The following is a 19,283-nucleotide window of genomic DNA, read 5'->3' as shown; positions in this document are numbered from 1 at the left end:
CACATTTATTTATATATATTTATATTATATATAATATATATTTATATATATTTTATATATAATATATTTATACATAGACACTCATTTATATATATTTATATGTTATATATAATATATATTTATATATACATTTATATATAATATATTTATACATAGATACACATTTATTTTTATATATTTATATGTTATATACATTTATATATAATATGTATTTATATATAGATTCACACATACCTGGGTACACATCTGTATTGCCCATTCATATGGGGAAGGAATAGGGAGCAAGTAGGTATGTACCTATCTCCAGACAATCTATATCTACATATCTACACCTGGACCTTTATTCGTGTCTACACCAACGTCTCTATCTATACTGAGATGTTTCTGCTGTGTAATGTGTGTAGAGATGATTGTTTTAGAATTCTCCCTGGCACCTCTCTTTATGAGCAAGTGTCTTCCACAGGCACATCTATACACATGTATGTCTGTATGGGAGGAGAAGGGAGCAGGCAGACGGGTACGTATTTATGTGGAGATGGATACACACATGTATCCCAACACATATCTACGCTCCCTATACACACATATATACATACATAGGTATATCACACATAAATTATAGATCTCAGAAGAAGCTGGGCTTTGAAGTTTGATCTCATTAATATATAATATATATAAAAGAAATATAGATAGATAGAATATATTATATATGGCACATAATATACATGTGCATATAGAGAGTAGTATATAACATATGGGTATGTATGGACACATAAATATAAAAATATAAATATATAATGTATATAGAGATAAATATGGATGCATTACATATAATATACACACATGGGCACATGACATATAACACAACATGCATACACACAACACACAATAGATACATGCATGTATAAAACAGACAACAAAGGCACATAATACAACATGCATATATACACAGCACATAATAGACTCGTGTATGTATCAGACAACACACGTATGCAAAAACATACAACACACTTGACCCATGCATGTATAAAACAGACACGTGTGCATAAAATGGACAACATGCACACACTATGCACACTACACACACGTGCACATGTACACACACAGATGTGCCTTCTGTAACCCGGTAGAAGGTTAGCGCTGGCAGTACCTTGGAGAGCGCCCTGTCTCGCCCTCACACTGGATGGGGACCAGCGTGGTGGAGTTGAACAAGTCTGGGATTGGGATTGGGAATGGGGAGGCCTGGATTCCAGTCCTCCTCTTCTCACTAATTCTGTGACTGTGTAAGTCACGTCCTTTCCTACAGCCCTCTTTTTTTGTCTTTAGAACAGTTTAGAGTTGGCTTAGATGATGCCAATGTCCCTTCTAGCTCCAACATTCCAATATCATGATGGACATGGGGGGCACCTCTGGAGAGGCTCCTGGGAGGGTGACAGATGGCACAATAGGCCATGCTCCCAGCAGATCTCCTCTAGATGCCAACCTAATCGTCCATCTCTTTACCCAAGCCCAGGAGTGACTTATGTCCTCAAGGCGATGGGCCATGATGAGTTCATTCATCTGGCCTCTGACAGGGTTTCCTTGGGTTGGGGAAGGAGGAAGGAGCAGGTCAGTAAAAAAAGGCATTTTAGGGAGGTTTGGTAGGTGTTGCTCTCATTTTTAAGGCTATATGAATTGGTCATGCTGAAAAAGATTAGAAAAAATAATGACACAATGAATGGAGGCAGGGAGCTGGGTGATTTAGTCGTAAGAAGAGAAGTCTGAAGGAAAAGTTCAGGAATAAACTTTATACTTTTTAGAGACTCTTGAACAGCAATCAGAGTGATAAAGCTGCTACCAAGAGAATTTAACTTTCAAGGAAGAATTTCAGATAAGGGGTTTTAAAACAGGAAAGAATTCCATCTTTCTGAAGGGCTTGGAGGCAGGGGGATGGACTAGATGCCTTCTGAGAGGTCCCATCCAGTACCGTGATGGTGGTATTGATGCTTAACACGCCTTTTCTTTCTTTCCTTTCTACAGACAACAGTCCTGAGACCCGGGCTAATGTTAAGTTTGTCCAGGACACATCCAAGTATTGGTACAAGCCAGAGATCTCCAGGGAGCAGGGTGAGTCCAGGCCAAGTGGACCATGGAGAACTACATTCTATGTAAAATTTCCACCCTGTTACATTGGTAAAGATGATTGTGTTAGAATCTTCTACTGTGCCTCTTTCTAAAGAAACAAGACACACATGGTCACGGCTCCCGATCATCCCTGTGGGCCTCAGGGAGGAAGCTGGCTTTGAAGTTTGACCTCAGTAAGGACTTAAGGATAGGGGTGGTAAGACATTGGAATGTTGGCTAGGGAATCTCCTTCTGTGAGTCAACCAACGAGCAGGTGTCAGGCCCTCAGGACAGAAACAAAAGGCAAAAACAGCCCCTGCCTTCCAGAAGCTTACATTCTAACGGTGGGTAGACGACAACAAGTGGATACATAGCAATAGCTGGGGGACTGGGAAAGGTCTCTGAAAGGAAGTGCTCCCCCTATTGCCTCCTAGATCAGCTACAAAATCCCCTAGTTTATTTATCCTCTATAAAGTCCTCCAAAACTTGGCACTTTCCAGTATTCTTACACCGTATTCCTTTACTTTCCAAACTCATCCATTCGGTGATACTGGCCTTCTGACTGTACCTCAAACATATCCCTCCATCTCCTTACTCCAAGCATTTTCACTAGCTGCTATCATGCCTGGAACTCTCTCCCTCTCCTCATCTCTGCCTCTTGGCTTCCCTCAAGTCTCTCTTAAGATACCCATATTTACCAGAAGCCTTTTCTAGTTCTCTTAGAGTTAGTGCTTTTTTTTTTAGCTTCCCAGCTGTGTGACTGGAGGCAAGCAATGATTTTAATACTATTTTAATAAATAATAAATCCTACATATCTCTTGTTTGTACACAGTTGTTTGCAAGTTGTTTCCTCCATTAGACTGGGAGGTCCTTGAGGATAGGGATTTCTTTTGCCTTTCTTTATATCCCCAACTTGGCACAGAGCCTGGTACACTTCATAAATATCAATTGACTGATTGACTGACTGATGGGATCTTAGAGAATGAGGTGAAGAGGGAGAGTGTCCCAGGAGCAGGGAACAGTCAATAAAAATGCAGGAACATGGGAGATAAGTATTGTGTGTGGGTGTCAGTTAGTAAACCTGCCTGTATGAACTGTCTGGTGCAGAGAGGAAAAATTAATTAAAAAGATTAGAAAGATAGGAAGGGTTGAGGTTGTGAAGAGCTTTAAGTGTCAAATAGGTGAGACTTGGTCTGAATAGGGAGTGGGTCTACTCTTCAGGATGAGGGGAATGGCTTGAATGACACCTGATCTTTCTACTCTGAAGAAAACTAGGACTTTGTTCAGTTTGAACATGGGAAAAATTGAAGTTTGGGAGTAGAAACTTTTCTTTGGAAAGTCAACGACAGAACAGGAGACAGAGAGAACTCAAGAGTCTTGGCTCCAAGCTTCTTTCCCCTATCACAGCAAAGAAAGAGAATGGCTTTTCAGGGAAAGGGAATGGAAGAGAAGGCAAAGGAAATATAATTAAAGATTTCTGGAAAGTTTTGACTGAATGGGTTGAAGGGATCAAATCACTGAATTCTTGTTCCTTTCCCCCTTTCCTCCTCTCTTCCACCCATTACAGCCATCACATTACTCAAGGACCGGGAACCAGGAGCCTTTATCATTCGGGATAGCCACTCTTTTCGAGGAGCATACGGCTTGGCCATGAAAGTGGCATCTCCTCCTCCCACAATACTTCAGCAGAGTAAGAAAGGTAATCACTGTTTTCTCTGAGAACCATGTCACTGGGTTGAGGAGGGAGATGGTGGTGAAGGGTATCGCAAGAGTGGGGGGATTTACCTGATTCTCTCCCTGACTTGGGGGAATACTTGCTGAGTGACTGATGGGAGGGGGTCAAATAGAATGTCTCCTAAGTCTGGACCATCTTGCTCCCTCTTCATCCATGGTATTCCCAAATAGGACCCAACCTTCCATCCATCCCAGAAAGAAGCAAAGATTATGAGGAGAGGGGCATAAGGGCAGAGCATCAGATTCAGGGTGGAGAATAGGAGGGGAACATGAGAAGGTAACAGTAACCCTGTCCTGTCCTTCCAGGAGACATGACCAACGAACTGGTCAGGCATTTTCTGATTGAGACCAGCCCCAGAGGGGTGAAGCTAAAAGGATGTCCGAATGAGCCCAACTTTGGTGAGTTTGCCCATCTACCCTCTTCCAGGGAGTTCTTCGAGCAATCTGACCATATGTAGCCTCTGTGTTATGGCTCTTCTCTTTCAATTCAAAAAGAAATGGATTTACATTTGGGTTAGAGATGTAAGGAAACTTTTGAACGTGTATCCTAGGAGGACTTTAATGTCTTTATTTGGGGGAAAAATGTATTTTTATCATCCTGGGGGGTGATGTTAAAATATGCTTGTCAGAGGCCAGGAAAATTGGACCCTGGATGAAGTGATTTAATCATGTTCATGAACATGGATTTTTGGGGAGGTTTCACACACACGCACACACACACACACACACACACACACACACACACACACAGAGCTCAGATGAAAGATGACATAATCTTTCTCCCAATTCTTCATCTGAGTGAGATTCCCATTTCCCTGCTGGTCAACTCTCTCTAATGCTTCTTCCTGGATCTCTCTCTGTCCCGACAGGATGTCTCTCTGCACTGGTCTACCAGCATTCTATCATCCCACTGGCTCTCCCCTGCAAGCTGGTCATTCCAAACCGAGGTAGGAGCCAGGGTTGAGCACACATTGATACAGTTTTCCCTTAGCATCCAGTCGTCGGTGCCAGTAGCTGCTGTGTAGCTTATAGAGCCAAGATAGGCTGCCCTGCCAACGTGGGGAAACCTAAGCCTCTTCACCTATCCCCTGTCCAAATAATTTTAGAAAGGCAAAATTGTTTAAAAAGTTTGACTCTATGAGCTCATGCGGTCACCTTGCCAGATGGGGTTGAACTACACTTTGGAGCCAGGAGTTCAGCGTCAGTCCACAAAATGGGCATCAACTCCAGCCATATTTCATCAATCTCTCCCACCCCCTCCTCATTCCCTCTTCTTCTTTCCCTATTGCTCATGGCTTGGAGGATACCAAAATCTACCTGTAGCAATCCCAGTCCATTTTTCCCTGATCTGGTCACCTGAAATCCAGTCCTGGATAATGAAAGGAGGCTTAATTTACTGAGTGCTAGATTTTGTTGAGGCCCTGCTGCCCATTTTCTTTTGAACCCTAGGCCTGGGGAAAAGAAATCTGAGGAAGGTGGGGGCACAGACAGAATCTGTTTCTCCTGCTACCAGCTGGGATGGTGGTGAGCCCTACTTTATCAGTGGCTGAGTAGGGTGGGGAAACTGTAGGTAACCACTAGAATTATTGATCTGGCAAATATGCTCTGTGCTATGAGAAATATTAGCTCCTTGTAAGCCCTTTGAGACCAGGGACTATTTTTGTAGACTGTTATACTGCTTGGCATGCAGTAAATGCTTAATAAATACATGTTGATTCTGAATGGGGAGACTTATGCCCAAGAAACAATGAAATATCAATATATGTGATAAAATGTGTGGCATAGACATAAAACATTACAAGCAGTGAGAAGAGGCTGGAAGGACTTTCATTTTAATTTTTTAATTTTATTAAAAAAACAACTCCTACTTTCCATCCTAGAATCAATATAGTGTTTGGTTCTGGGGCAGAAGAATGATAAGGGGTAGGCAAAGGGGGTTAAGTGACTTTCCAAGAGTTATACAATGGAAAGATGTTTATGAAGGAGGTAAGACTTGAGGTAGGGCCTGGAAGCAGAGTCAGGACCTAGATCAGGTAGCCACCTACCTATGGTTTGACATCACAGATTTGGGAATGGAGGCAGAGTGAAAGGAAGAACATTTTAAATATAGCTTTTTCTAAGTACATTTATTTTTAAATTAGAACATTTCATTCTCCATAGCCCAGAGATATTTATGTTGGGACAAGTCAAGTTGAAGTATTACCATGAAGCCTCAAAGCCTCCTCTATGGAATGGTAACTCTTAAAGGGCACAATTTTAAAACTGAAGGATTTGAATAGGTCAAGAGGAAAGGGAATGGCAAAGGAAATGGCCATGCCTGGTAGAGAATTCATATGATGAATAGTGGAGAAGAAAGTTAAGTAGGATGTGGCCAGGTGGTGAAAAGTCTTGGAAGCCAGATGGCAGAATTTTTGATTGATCCTTCAGGGAGTTATGGGAGGTCCACAAACAAGGGAGTAATCTTATACAAGCACCATGTTAGGGCACTTAATTTAGCAGTGGTATGCAGGATGGTTTAGAAATGGGAGACAGGCTTTGGCCATTGAAGCAGTCCAAGTTTATGATGGGAGAAGGACAAGGACCAGGGTGGTAGCCCCACTATTATCTGCCTGGTGTTGTATCCTACGTGGATGGTACCTGATCTGAGTTCTGGTAGCTCAAGTCACACCTACTTCATAAAAGTCTTTCCAGACTCAACCTTCTTCTCTGACCTCCTCTGGTCTAAGGGTACATTTCTAGAATCAACCATTCCAAAGTAATCTCTAGGAATTGGTGACAGATTGGATGTAGGGTATAAAAGAGGAAAAAAGGTCTCTTCAAGCTTTTCCTCTCTAGGACTAGGAAGTTATTAAAGCAACAGAGATAGATAAAGTTAAGTGAATGAGCTCCATTTTGGATGTGTCGAGTTGAAGTTAGAGACGATTGGAAATGAGTCAAGTTTCAGGGGCAGCTAAGTGGCTCAGTGGATTGAGAGCCAGGCCTAGAGATGGGAGATCCTGGGTTTAGATCTGGACTTAGCTGTGTGACCCTGGGCAAGTCACTTAACCCCCATTGCTTAGACCTTACCTCTCTTCTGCCTTGGAAGCAATACATAGTATTGATTCTAAGATGGAAGATAAGGGTTTTAAAAAAGAAAAAGAAAGAAGGAAGGAAGAAAGGAAGGAAGGAAGGAAGGAAGGAAGGAAGGAAGGAAGGAAGGAAGGAAGGAAGGAAGGAAGGAAGGAAGGAAGGAAAGAAAGAAAATGAGTCGTTTGGAAGAGAAGTGAAAGCAGAGTGTATATTGCATTTCCTTCCTCCTTGACTTTGATGCTGTGACACCTCTAATCATTGATGGTTAACTAGAAGTAGGAGTTTGAGCAGGATGACTTTTCAAGGTTCTTTTTAGCCTTAGGGGGCTAGTTCTCCCATTTTAATTTACATATTAGCATGTGGGTGTATGTGGGGGAGGGACAACAAAGCAAGGAGGCAGGCTAAAGCCATCCTTATTTCTCCCTACTTCCATATCATGTTAATAGGAACATCAAAGGAGCCCCAGGTGCTTAATCTTTCCTTGGAATATTAGAGTATCACACTCTACACTTAACATTTTTATTTAATATATCCTGTTCTTGTGTTCTAATTTATTAATGAGGATTAGCACAACTTGTTGAAAAGTCCAAATATAACTTGGATAACCCGCATGATTTAAATCCTCATTAAACAATCCTTATACTGTGGAATTGAAAACACCATTTTAGCAGTTGTTGAGTTGTCCTCAGTAAACAGTAATTCAAAAACATTGCTTTAAAAATAATCGAGTCGCATTAATGATGTAATAAATTTAGACACTAAATAAATTGAACTCGGTCACTTTTAATTCTGCAAGAGGCATTGAGCATGAGCCAGGTAAAGGATTGCTAATAAGATGGCATGCTTTGGAAAGCATTTACTGCGTTTGGGGCTGTGGTCCCTTATCTGGCCCTGTGCATAACTTGATGTATTTGTGCTGCAGATCCAAGTGATGAGACAAAAGATAGTTCATCTGCTAACTCCACCACAGATCTACTGAAACAAGGGGCAGGTGAGTGGTTGGTGACAGTGGGGTCTTCACCGATGTCTGGGTCTCTTATCCCCTTTGCCTCTATTCTTCTCATATTGCCCTGCTTGTCACCTCATTTCTAGTTCTAACTCCCACTAATCAGTAGTTTCCACCAATAGCTGTTTACTAAGACAGAAAAACCACATTTTCCTTGGCAAATGTCCCTTCCCTAGGACTGGAATGAAATCTTTCCAGGGGTGGAGAGCTATTTTTAAAAACTATATTTTATTGATGTTATTAAAAAAGGAAACACAACACTGTTCCTTATAAATGACTCCTCTTTGCCATTAGAACCTTCCCTAGAAGGGAAGTTTAGGTTCTTGGTCAGACCTTGCCAATTCATTGGCTGTATCTGAAAATAAATGCTCTATCCTGCTCTTGTAGCCAACCACCTTTCTTCCAAGAATTAGGCAACATCCTTAGGGATTAGCACTCTGAAATTGTGATTGGTCATTGCATTGATCAGAAACCTGAACTTTTCCCTTAAATTATTGAGGTAATTGGGGGCAGCTAGGTGGCTCAGTGGATTGAGAGCCAGACCTAGAAATGGGAAGTCCTGGGTTCAAATATGACCTCTGATACTCCTAACTATGTGACTCTGAACAAGTCACTGATCCCCCATTGTCTTCCCCTTACTGCTCTTCTGCCTTGGAATTGATACCCAGTCTTGATTCTAAAATGGAAGATAAGAATAAAAAAATTACTGTGATAATTGCATAAATTATCCTCATGGTTCTGTTTACTTGCCTCTACGTCAGTTCATTTGGGTCTTCCCATCTCCTTCTAGGTTCTTCCTATTTCACATTTCTAATGGTCCTGTAATGTTCCGTTACATTCATATGACAGTTATTCACTCATTCCTGGTGTGGTTTCTTTCAGCCTGCAATGTGCTTTTTGTGAACTCTGTGGACATGGAGTCACTCACAGGGCCCCAGGCCATTTCTAAAGCCACATCTGAGACCCTGGCTGCAGACCCCACACCGGCTGCCACTATTGTCCACTTCAAGGTCTCCGCCCAGGGGATTACGTTGACAGACAACCAGAGGAAGTAAGGAATGCTCCCTCCCCAGCCACTGGATAGGAAATTTTCTCCACTTCCAGCATCTCCATTTATTGAAGGATTTTGCCTCAAAGTGGGAAGATGAAACAAACAGTTCTCTACCAGAAAGATGTCCCAGTCCAACCTTGGAACTCTTGTTCTATCTGTTTTGCTTTCCCTCCCATCAGTGCTGAACATCCTCCCCACCCTAGGGCCCCTACCCCTTTCTTCTCTGTGTCCCACAGCCCTTGACCCCAAGGCTCTTGAGAAGAATTCTATGGTATGCCTCCCTCTGACCCAGTTATTTGCCCAAGTCCCACTGGGATAGCCCTGGTACTTCCTGCCTTCTCCATGACACAAGCATTTTGAGATATTAGGGAAGGCGGGGAATAGCTTCAAAAGAATACAGAGAGAGAAAAAGGAATTGGAAAAATATTTATTCTATTTTTGTCCCTTAGGCTATTCTTCAGGAGACATTATCCCCTCAACACTGTTACCTTCTGTGACTTGGACCCCCAAGAACGAAAGTAAGTTCCACTTTCCACTCTCCATCCTGCACATTCATCTTATGAGCAGAGAAGCGTGTATTTGTGTGTTGAGTTTTCATCTCCCATAATGATGCCTGTTATTAGTAGAGGTGGAATAGTCGCTGTAGTGAGGAGATATTAGACCTGGGTATAGGGAGACTTGAATTCAAATCTCCTCTGTGGGACCCTGGGCAAGTTTCTTAGCCTCTCCTGCCTTAGTTTTCTCATCTGTAAAATGGGGGTGGTAATAATACCTACTTCTGGAGGGTTGTTGTGAGAATCAGATGATTTGATATTTGTTAAGGTCCTTTCTAGTTTGTGATCCCATGATTTCCCCTCTCCCAATCATTCAGCTGGCTCCTCACTAACATGCCAGGGAAAGGAATCGATGCCAGTGGGATGCCAGCCTCAGCCATCCTCCATCAGGCTCCAGTGAGCACATGTGATAACTTTAGGGGACCCAAGTTGCCCTTGGGGAAGGCTTTCTCACTTTTGCTTTTTCTCCCCTCAGGTGGACAAAAGCAGAGGGCGGTGTGCCTGCTAAGTAAGTATGGCTTCTTTTTCCTCTCTTTACTGGGATGTTTCAACTTTGTACCACCTAAGATAGCCCTGGAGGAGGGTTTTGAAACAACACTGAGCATGCAGGGGCCTGGGGCAATAGGGTTTAACAGTCAGCTGCTGAATTGAGGTCAAAGACCCTGACAGGTACATTTAGCCAAATTGATCAACAATTCTTCCTGCCTTCTCTGATGGCCAAGAGCAGCAGGAGCCCTGTGAAGGGCAAGCCCTAGACTTTAGCAGGTTTTTAGAAGATGATGTAGCATAATCAATAGAGTCCCAGGATTGAAGCCAGGAAGATCTGGGTTCAGGTTCTAATTCTGACACATTAGCTGGGTGACCACAGTCAGGTGGCTTAAACGTTTAGAATCTCAGTTTCCCCACCTAGAAAATGAGGTACTCTCTCACATGCACCTCCCTTGTGGGCTTAATGATGATAAAGGATGTTAAGTGCTCTGCAAACGTAAATGTCAGCCGTTGCTGTTGATGGGAACATGCATTTTCTAAGCCTTTTCCTTTCATTCCAATGTGCCCCCAGGCTTGATTTCTTCTGATATTACCCTTGAGTTTTGGTGAGCTCCTGTTCATGTTCATGGCTGGGCCAAGACCACTCAACTCACCAGAACAAGCAGTCACGTTAACATAGTGCCAAGAATAAAGGCAGGAGAGAACCCCATGCTAAGCTTCCCAGTTTCTCTTTTTTCACCTTTCTGGGTCATCACAACTTTTAGCCTCTCAAATTTTCTGTAGTTTTGAAGTTTTCAAGATCCTCAGATAAAAAAGGCCTCCTTCGCCCCTTTTAACTTTCTTTAAAAAAACACACACAAAAAACCCTTGCCTTCTGTCTTAGAATCAATACTGTGTATTGATTTCAAAGTAGAAGAGTAGGAAGGGCTGGGCAGTGAGGGTTAAGTGGCTTGCTCAGGGTCACAAACTGGAAATGTCTGCACTCAAATTTGAACCCAGGACCTCCTATCTCACAATCCACTAAGTCAGCCTCTAGTATTCAGGAGGCCTCTTTCCTTCTGGCCTAGAAATATTTTATTGTATCAGCTAGAACAAGAGTACGCAATCTTTTTGGTAGCATGGATCCATTGGGTATCTGGTGAAGCTCATGGACTCCTTAGAATGTATTCGAGTATATAAAATATACAGGATTATAAAATAAATCTAAATAATTCTAAATAAAAATTATAAAATAAATAAAATAAATATAAAATAAAATTATTGAACTACAGTTATCAAATTTTCATAGACACGAGGTTAAGAACTTCTGAGCTAGAAGGAGCCAGCTCGAAGAGCTGCCTTTGGAAACAGGGTATTTAGAAACAGGGATAAGAAGCCAGATTATGAAAGGAGAGCCAGCTCTCCTTTCTGCTCCTGGCCTGCTTGTGTCCACCACGCTTAGGGTCAGCTTCCCTGGGTGGATGAAAGGAATTAGTTATTGTTGAACTTGGCTGAAGAACAGGGTGGGGCCCTCTGGACTGTGAACATCAAGGGAGGTTTGGAGGGAGATGGTGTCTGGCCGAGGCACAGGGATAGAAATAAGACCAGGAAGAACTTGGTTACAGAAGATGTTGGTGCTAAGCACACAGGTCAGCCTGGAGGTCCAGATATCTGGACCTTTCTGGGCCTTAGGCTCAATCTCCCACTCCTCCTTCCCTCTCCCTGCCCTGTTCTTGACATGAGGAGAAGACCCTATCTGTTTCCCAGTCCCAGGAGGAATAGGAAGGACAGGACCTTTTCTCAGAGACTAAATCAAGACCAACAAGAGACACAGTGCAGGTCTGTCTCCTGATGGTACAGGAAAACTGACCTGTGGCTCCCCAGAGCCCCCCAGCCAGTGGAGCTATTGCTCCCAGAGGTCCATTGATCATTGAACCTGGGGGATTGTCTAGCAGTGCTTGGGACTTGTGGGGCAAAGGGATGTCTGAGTGTGTGCCTGTGTTCGTTCATAAGAGTGTGTAGGGTGGAGAGCCTGACTAATTTTAGCTGTTGTGTTTCAGGCCCAGAGAGGGGGTTTTTAATTGGAATCTTCAGCTGTTCCGATTTCCCCATCCCTCTCTAATTAGCAACACGCCAACTATGGGACCTCTCAGCTCACATTCTGTTCCTCTCTGCTCCCGTATTTATAACCTTGTTTTTCAAGGTTTGAATTCCAAGGTGCCATGGCCTAGGGAGGGCAAAGCAGGGAAGTCTGCCCCTGTGCTTGCCTAATGGGTCCTCAGGCCCTTTATAGTGTAGGTCATACAAGGGAACAATGAGAAGTCAGGCCAGCCTGTCCCTCTATTTCCCAGCTTCATTCTGGTTCTTGAGGAGGCTGAAGCTCTTTGAGTAGCAAACAATGCCACATTTATTTGCTTACACTACTGAACTTAAAAGGAGGCCAGCAGGGGAAGGGAAAGGATGGGAGAGGCTCTGTTAGGAACTTCCCCATTTTACCTTTGTTTTCACTGTCTCCCCAGTTTCCCTCCCCTCTCCAAACTAAATTGGGGACGTACCCAAAGTATCTCCTGCTCAGTCAGAATCTGCCTCGAAGCCTTTTATTTTCTTTCCTTTTGCCCAGTGGAGGGATTGCCCTAGGATGGTTGGGGGGTGCATATTTTGTGGAACCAGAATGGGAAGAAGGAGAAAGAAGGAGCATTGGAAGAGGTAGAAAAAAATTAAAGCTCTCTGCCCTTGGTGCAAGATTATTTCTCACGTATTTGTGCTGTCTTTTCATCCCCACTCCTTTTTCTGATCTTCCTCTTTTCCATTATCTTCTCCTCTCCTTATTTGTTTCCTTCCTTTCGTTCTTTATCTTCTCTTTCTTCTTTTGGTCCTTTTCTCTGCTTCCCTGCCTATTTCATTCTTTTTGCCCCCTTCCCATCTCTCTCACCTGTTCTTTCCTTCCCTGCCTTCTTTTCGGTACTCACTTCCTTCCCATCCACTTCTCTTTGCCTCTCTTTTTCCTCTTCTCCCTCCTCTCTGTAGGCTCTTCGGTTTTGTGGCCAGGAAGCAAGGCAGCACCACGGACAACGCCTGCCACCTCTTTGCGGAGCTAGATCCCAACCAACCTGCTGCAGCCATTGTCAACTTCGTTTCCAAGGTCATGCTCAGCTCTGGCCAGAAGAGATGAGCCTGCCAGGGGCCAGGGCGGCTGGGCTTGGGGCACATGGGGAAGGGGACCCTTGAATCCAGAAGGAAGAGATGGGGCCAATTTTTGGAGAAGGAGAGAGGAAAGTGCCATTTGGGAAGAGGGAAGTGAATTCAGAGGAGGAGGAAAGAAGACAAAATGGTGGGAAGAACAACATAGAGCCTGTTGGGAGAATAGAAACTTTGAAAAAAACCAATGAAAAACCCAACACCCCAAATAGTCAACTAGCCAAGACCATGTGACCTTCTTTCTACCCCATGGGATTTTTCCATGGGGTGAGGCAGGGCATGGAGTGGCAAATCCCCTGTGGGATTTATTTTTAAGATCATGGTTAAAGTAGATCCTCATCTCCCTAACTTAATAACCATGCAAGGAAAGTCTCAAGCTGAAAGAGTCCTCCTTTTGGACACTTGTGTCCATCAAACAAAACAGGGCCAAGGAGGGAAATCCAAGACAACCATTTTTTCCTTTAATAGGTAGCACATACCCCAAGGTGTATACTAAGGTCTCTTCTGTTTTGCAATGGCTATGCATATGTATAAGTACCTGCGTGTATTAGACATATAACTCCAGATTCAGCTGTATAGATAATATGCGCATGAAGTTGGCCTTCTTCCCCAAAGCTGATCTCTTCCATTTCCTGGGGTCACTGTAAGAACATGAATATATCAAGGAGGGGGCCTGTCCCCGTACTCAGAATCACCCCGATTGTGAATGTCAGCTTAGGACCTCCTTTTGTCCCAGCCAGACACCTCTGACAACACTTGGATGGTTCCTCGTTCTCCTCCTCAGACACACAAGAGCAGGATGCACATGGCTGTCCCTTCTGAACACTGCACTGAGGATCTCCCCATGCAAGGCAATGTCCTTGCTTTGTCATGGCCTCGAGGCTGAGGAACTCTGTTTTGTGGGGGTAGATGCTTAAACCCAAAACCTTGGAAGTTCTGGAGAGAGTTGGGAGAACTGGATAGGAAGAAAGGCAGGGGATACTGAGCCCTGATGCATGGTCCTTTAGACATGTGGGGCAAGACATGTCCCTCCCATTCTCCGTAGGGCTCACTACTGCCCCTAATATCTCCTCCTCCAATCTTTGTGCCTTGTGTCCCGAACTTGACCCTGGATCTAGCTTCTTAGACTTGCTTACAGGATGATCACAGGGATTTAGCCATCCTGCCATATTGGAAACCAAGAATCCTGTTGGACTCTTCTTCAGAAAGGTCTGTCCAATTTTGCCTTCAGGAAGTCCAAGGGGGAAGACTCAACCCTTGTCCTCCTCTCCACAAGTGCTTTAGGGGTGTTTGGCTTTTTCTGTCCCATGCAGGCTCAGCTTTCCTGGAGAACAGTTGTCTGTCACCACTCTGGCCGGGTCAGACCATGTTGGCCTCAGGCTTGGTCCAATCTCTGGGGCAGACAACCAACCTGCATGCTCATTGGGTAGACTACTTTACAATGCCAAAGTCCCTCTTTCTCCCTACCTTGTCTCTCCAAAAGAACCAAGCCATATGGGGTGGAAGGCATGAGAACAAGCCTAGGAGCCCAGGGTCCCTGCTGTGAAAGCTCCACACCTCTGAAAGAAACCTAAACCAGAAACAAGAACTCAATGCTTTGGCTCCCCAAGCCCACTTGGGTCCTAAGTGAGAGGCATTGTACTGATATATAAATATATATAATATATACATAAGATATACTGATGGAATACTGTAAGCTAATCAAGTTTAAGAAAAGGAAAAAAAGCAGGTAAATTGACAAGAAATATTTATTTTTTTTTCTGTATTGCTTTATTGCCTCCCCCTGGGTATATACTGTATCCCACCCTTCCCTGTCTGGGCTCTTGTATGTATCACTAAAGCCTGAGAGATAAGAGACCTTATATTTGGAGCATCTTTGAACCTGCCTCCAACCTTATCCTCCACTGTATTCACGAGGTGGGAGGGTGGGGTAGGGTGGGGAAGTAGAGTGGTTCACCCCAGGGTAAAGTTGTGTACATCTGTTCCCTTCATCAGGAGCCCCTGAAGTTTCTCTTTCAGCCCAAGGCTCAGCAGCTTCAAGATGTAAGGAGCTGAACCCCAATGCCAAATGCCCTTTGCGTGTGTGTGTGTGTGCGCGTGCGCGGAGGTGGAGGTTTCAGGATGTGTGTGTAGGATATGGATGGTGTGTATATTATTACTTGTGTATCTCTTCATTTTTTCCCCTCCAAAATCATGTAAGTGCATGGCAGTGCTGTTTCAGTGAGTTGGAAATGAGAATGGTTTGTAGAAGGCAGGGAGCAGACCTGAAGAGATGTCCCCCGTCACCTGCTCCCCATTCGTAGAGAAGACCTTGAGGTTTTTGACAGAGGTCCCCTTCCTTTTGAGAATTTCAAGCTAGACCCCCGGATTTTTGAAAACTTTTCCTTAGTTCCTCATCAACCCAGCTCTGTGCCCAAAGAGGAGACACATATATTTTGCTCTCTCTTTGTCAAGTCAATAGTTTTTCACCTTTATTTTACCACTGCTCAGCTGGCAGAATCCTGGGCTCCTGGTCTGGATCCTTCATCACTGCTTCATAGCAGATGAATTGCCAGACCCTCTTATCACCCAGCTCCAGGGCCCCAGGCTGGGATCTGGGATCAGCTTTCACATTCACTTTTCTCTCACCTTGTGCCCACAGACTGTCTTATCTCTTGGTCATAGCCACCCTCCACAAATCTTGTTTCAGATCAATCCTAATGATTTTATTTTGGAGGAGACAGTTTAAAGTTTAAAAGCCAGCTATCCCCTTACGTCACCCAACACCATTTTTAGAAGAACCAGTTTCCTAGAATTTATTGTTTCTAATCTGGATATATGTTTAGAGTTACCTGGAGTCACTAGTTTTGATTATCCAGGGAATCCAAGGTGGGTAAGAGCTGTGTTCAAATCTTGGTGTGGGTACCTACATCTTTGGGTAAGATGTTGGGAGGATAAGACCATGTGGAATTAGGTGTCAGAAATTGTATCTCACAAGTAGGCATGAACACACACAGAGCACTGCAATATATTCTTGCCAAAGATTTCCTTTAAAAAGAAAGCACTTTTAATTTTTTTGTAAATGACTGTATCTTTCTCATCCCTTATTCCCTCTCCACCCCACTTTGCTGTTGATTTATGTTGTATGTTGTTGATGTCTGTTTGTCAATCCATTTGGGAATGTTGGATCATGCCTTCTTAAGTCAGGCTGAAGATAAGGGAAGAGAGGACCATCTTGAAAATAATTGACAGAGAGTAGGCTGTCACTCAAGCATCAGTGTTGAGTGATGACAATAATTGATTTGTCCCTACTCTCTCCGCTCACACCCCTGGCCTTCTCCCACCCAGCCCTATTCTAAGTCAGGATGAGAACATGCTTAAGTTTCCAAGACAGGATGGGGATGTAATAAGAGCATCCCCAAGGGAGACAGGAGAGGGAAGGGAACTCTTAAAAACAAGCCAAGCTCAGAGGATTTGGGGAGCTTCTGTAGGTGTGGAATGAAGATGAAACAGAAAATGTCAACTGATGCTGAGGGATTAGGTGAATGGGCAGCAAACCTGTAGTTTGACCAGCTTCAAATGCTACCCCTCTCCCTGACCAGGATCTCTTTATCATCATCCCAGAGGCTCTGTTCTTTGTTATATCTATTTTGTTTTCATCTTTTGCATTATAAATGGTATGTGTATTGAAAAAGGGTCTCTTTCCTTATCTAACCGCCTTCCCTTTGCCCACAAGAGAGGCTGTATCTTTTTAGTCCTTTGGAAAAGTCCCTCCAACTCCACATGCAACCCTGGGCCCTTCCTTTGGCTGAACAGAAAAAAAAATTGTGGGGAATAATGGCTGTATCTACCATCATTGAAGGTGGAATCTCTGGGCAAGTCAGAGTTCCAGAGAGGAGCAGAGAGTGGAGGTGTGTGCTTGTATGTGTGAGAGACAATCCCACCAGAGACAGATTACTTGAAGGGCTCTCAGGAAGAGATGGGTATAGGAAACTCTGGTCACTGATCTGATTGGGACTGGACTGAGAGGTCAGTTCTCCCTCATTGGTCCAGAGGAAGGATTGGCATGTGAGGAGAATCTGATCTAGGCTGCCCGTTCAGGGATCATCATCTTGTCATCTTTGCTGGTCCAGGTTTCTTCTCTGCATTGCCTTCCTCAGTGTCAGCAACACTGGCTACAAGGCAGGGCTCTTGTCTTTCAGCCCTGGCACGTCTCATGCCTAGGTCCTTTATCTGATGAGACTCTGGAGTTGCCTTCCACAACAAAAGAAAGATGGGTGTGGGTATAGATGTGTAAGTGGGTGTGCACATGTGTGTGAGAGGATGTGTGGATGGGGGTGGGTAATACTTGCAGGAGGCAGTGGTACGAGGTACGAAATCACCCTCAGACAAAAGGAATTGGGAGGTGAGGCCCACAGGGGTCACCTGGTTGGCTTTAGGTTCAGTCTTGTTTTTGTTTGGCTGATGGTGAAAATCATTAGGCAGAGTGAGGGTCCGGGGGTTGTTCTCCTCCTCCCTATGCCTCATTTCCTAGAGTCTGGGAAGTGTGGGAAGGCTTTTATTTCTTCCCATCCTTGAGCTGTTCCTGGCAGCCTGATTTTTGTTGGGAGGATGTTCCAAATTAATTTTCTAATCAGTGTTAAGTGGTTTGAAGCCCGTGTGTATGTGTGTGTGTTTTAGTGTATAAGTGCACAGATGTTTGTTGTGTTTTTCTGTTTCCCATCCTCCTGTCTCAAATGTCATTGAAAGCAAATGTAAGAAATCCCTCCCCCAGCACTAGATCTTCCCCAGAAAAGATATAATAACCCTGTCCTTTCCTATCCCCCCCCCCGGCTGTGTATTTATATAGATGGAAATATACTTTATATTTTGTATCGTTGTGCCCATAACTTTTGCCACCTTGTATAAAATCTGACTTATTATGTTACTCATCCTGGGTATGAATGTATTGTACACTGATGCTCTCCTCCCACTCTGTACAGCGGCCTTTGTTTCCTTGCGACCCATTGTATGGCTTTATAAATGATAAAGTTTAAAAAAAAATCCATTCTCTTGTCTGGGCTCATTGCTTGGCGGGAAGTCTTAGGACCATGGTGGGGAAGAAGGGTACATGCTCAGGGGGATGGCCTGAGTACTTCTGGGTTCCATGCTGGACATGGTTCAAGAACTTATGGCCTTGGTGCTGGTTCCCCTCCAGATTTGGGCTGTTTTCTTCTCTCCCAGGCATGGACAACATACAAGGATGCTTCACCAATGCATGCCAATGAGGGTGGGTTCTGTTATGGGACTCAATTCCATTTAATTCAAACCAACAACTCCCTTTGCAGCATTGTGTTGGAATTGTGTGATTCAGAAACAAGAGATCTCAGGGATCATCTAGCTCATCTCCCTTTCCTCCACTGCTCCCTAGTTTTACAGATAAAGGAAGAGACACACAAATATAAGCTCAGGATTTGACAACAGATCTTCTGGCTTCAGGCTCTGGGATTTCTTCACTGTTCTCAGTAGATCTACAAGGAGGGTCATAGCATTATAGATAGAAAGCTAGAAATAAACTTAGAGGTCATTGAGTCCAATGCCTTTATTTTACAGATAAGGAAACTGAGGCCTGGAGAGTAGCAGCATCTTGCCCAAAGTCTCACAGAAAATGCCAGAAGCAGGGTTTGAACCCAGGTCCACTGTCTTCAAATCCAATGCTCTTCCCAATGGAACATATAGCTACCATTATAACTGGGGAGGCCAGACTAATACACATATGAAAACAACAATGAACAATGCAAGGCAGTAAATAATTAGCTCATAAATGGCATGGTTTAGACTTTAGTGCAAGAGGTAGAGGTGAGTGGGGGATGAGGGAGTAAATCAGGAGACAGTTTTATGAAGAGATGAGACTTGGTCTTGTGCTTTTCCTTTTTAAGTACTATGGGTCATGAAGTTATCCTTTTGGGGCACCTAGGTAGCACAGTAGAGAGAGTACCAGGCTTGGAATTGGGACTATCTGGGTTCAAATCTGGTCTTGGACATATCCTAGCTCTGTGATCCTTGGCAAGTCACTTAACCCCAATTACCTAGCCTTTGTCCTTTTGTCTTAGAGTTGTTACTAAGACAGAAAGTAAGGATT

General features: G+C 43.8%; 1 protein-coding gene across 1 annotated transcript in view; it reads left to right on the top strand.

Annotated features, from left to right (window-relative positions):
* The window catches only part of TNS1 (tensin 1), a 141,288-nt gene extending 123,079 nt beyond the window's left edge, over positions 1 to 18,209 (top strand). The window contains exons 18-26 of the mRNA XM_044669432.1: positions 2,020 to 2,106; positions 3,671 to 3,802; positions 4,144 to 4,236; positions 4,707 to 4,784; positions 7,829 to 7,897; positions 8,795 to 8,963; positions 9,413 to 9,481; positions 9,993 to 10,025; positions 13,013 to 18,209. Of these exons, the coding sequence (XP_044525367.1) occupies positions 2,020 to 2,106; positions 3,671 to 3,802; positions 4,144 to 4,236; positions 4,707 to 4,784; positions 7,829 to 7,897; positions 8,795 to 8,963; positions 9,413 to 9,481; positions 9,993 to 10,025; positions 13,013 to 13,157 (875 nt within the window). The 3' untranslated portion in view covers positions 13,158 to 18,209. The remainder of the gene's footprint in view (positions 1 to 2,019; positions 2,107 to 3,670; positions 3,803 to 4,143; positions 4,237 to 4,706; positions 4,785 to 7,828; positions 7,898 to 8,794; positions 8,964 to 9,412; positions 9,482 to 9,992; positions 10,026 to 13,012) is intronic.
* The last annotated feature ends 1,074 nt before the right edge of the window (positions 18,210 to 19,283 follow it).

The sequence above is a fragment of the Gracilinanus agilis genome, chromosome 3, assembly GCF_016433145.1.
Source record: "Gracilinanus agilis isolate LMUSP501 chromosome 3, AgileGrace, whole genome shotgun sequence".
NCBI lineage: Eukaryota > Metazoa > Chordata > Mammalia > Didelphimorphia > Didelphidae > Gracilinanus > Gracilinanus agilis.
This window is presented reverse-complemented; position numbering and strand designations above follow the sequence as displayed.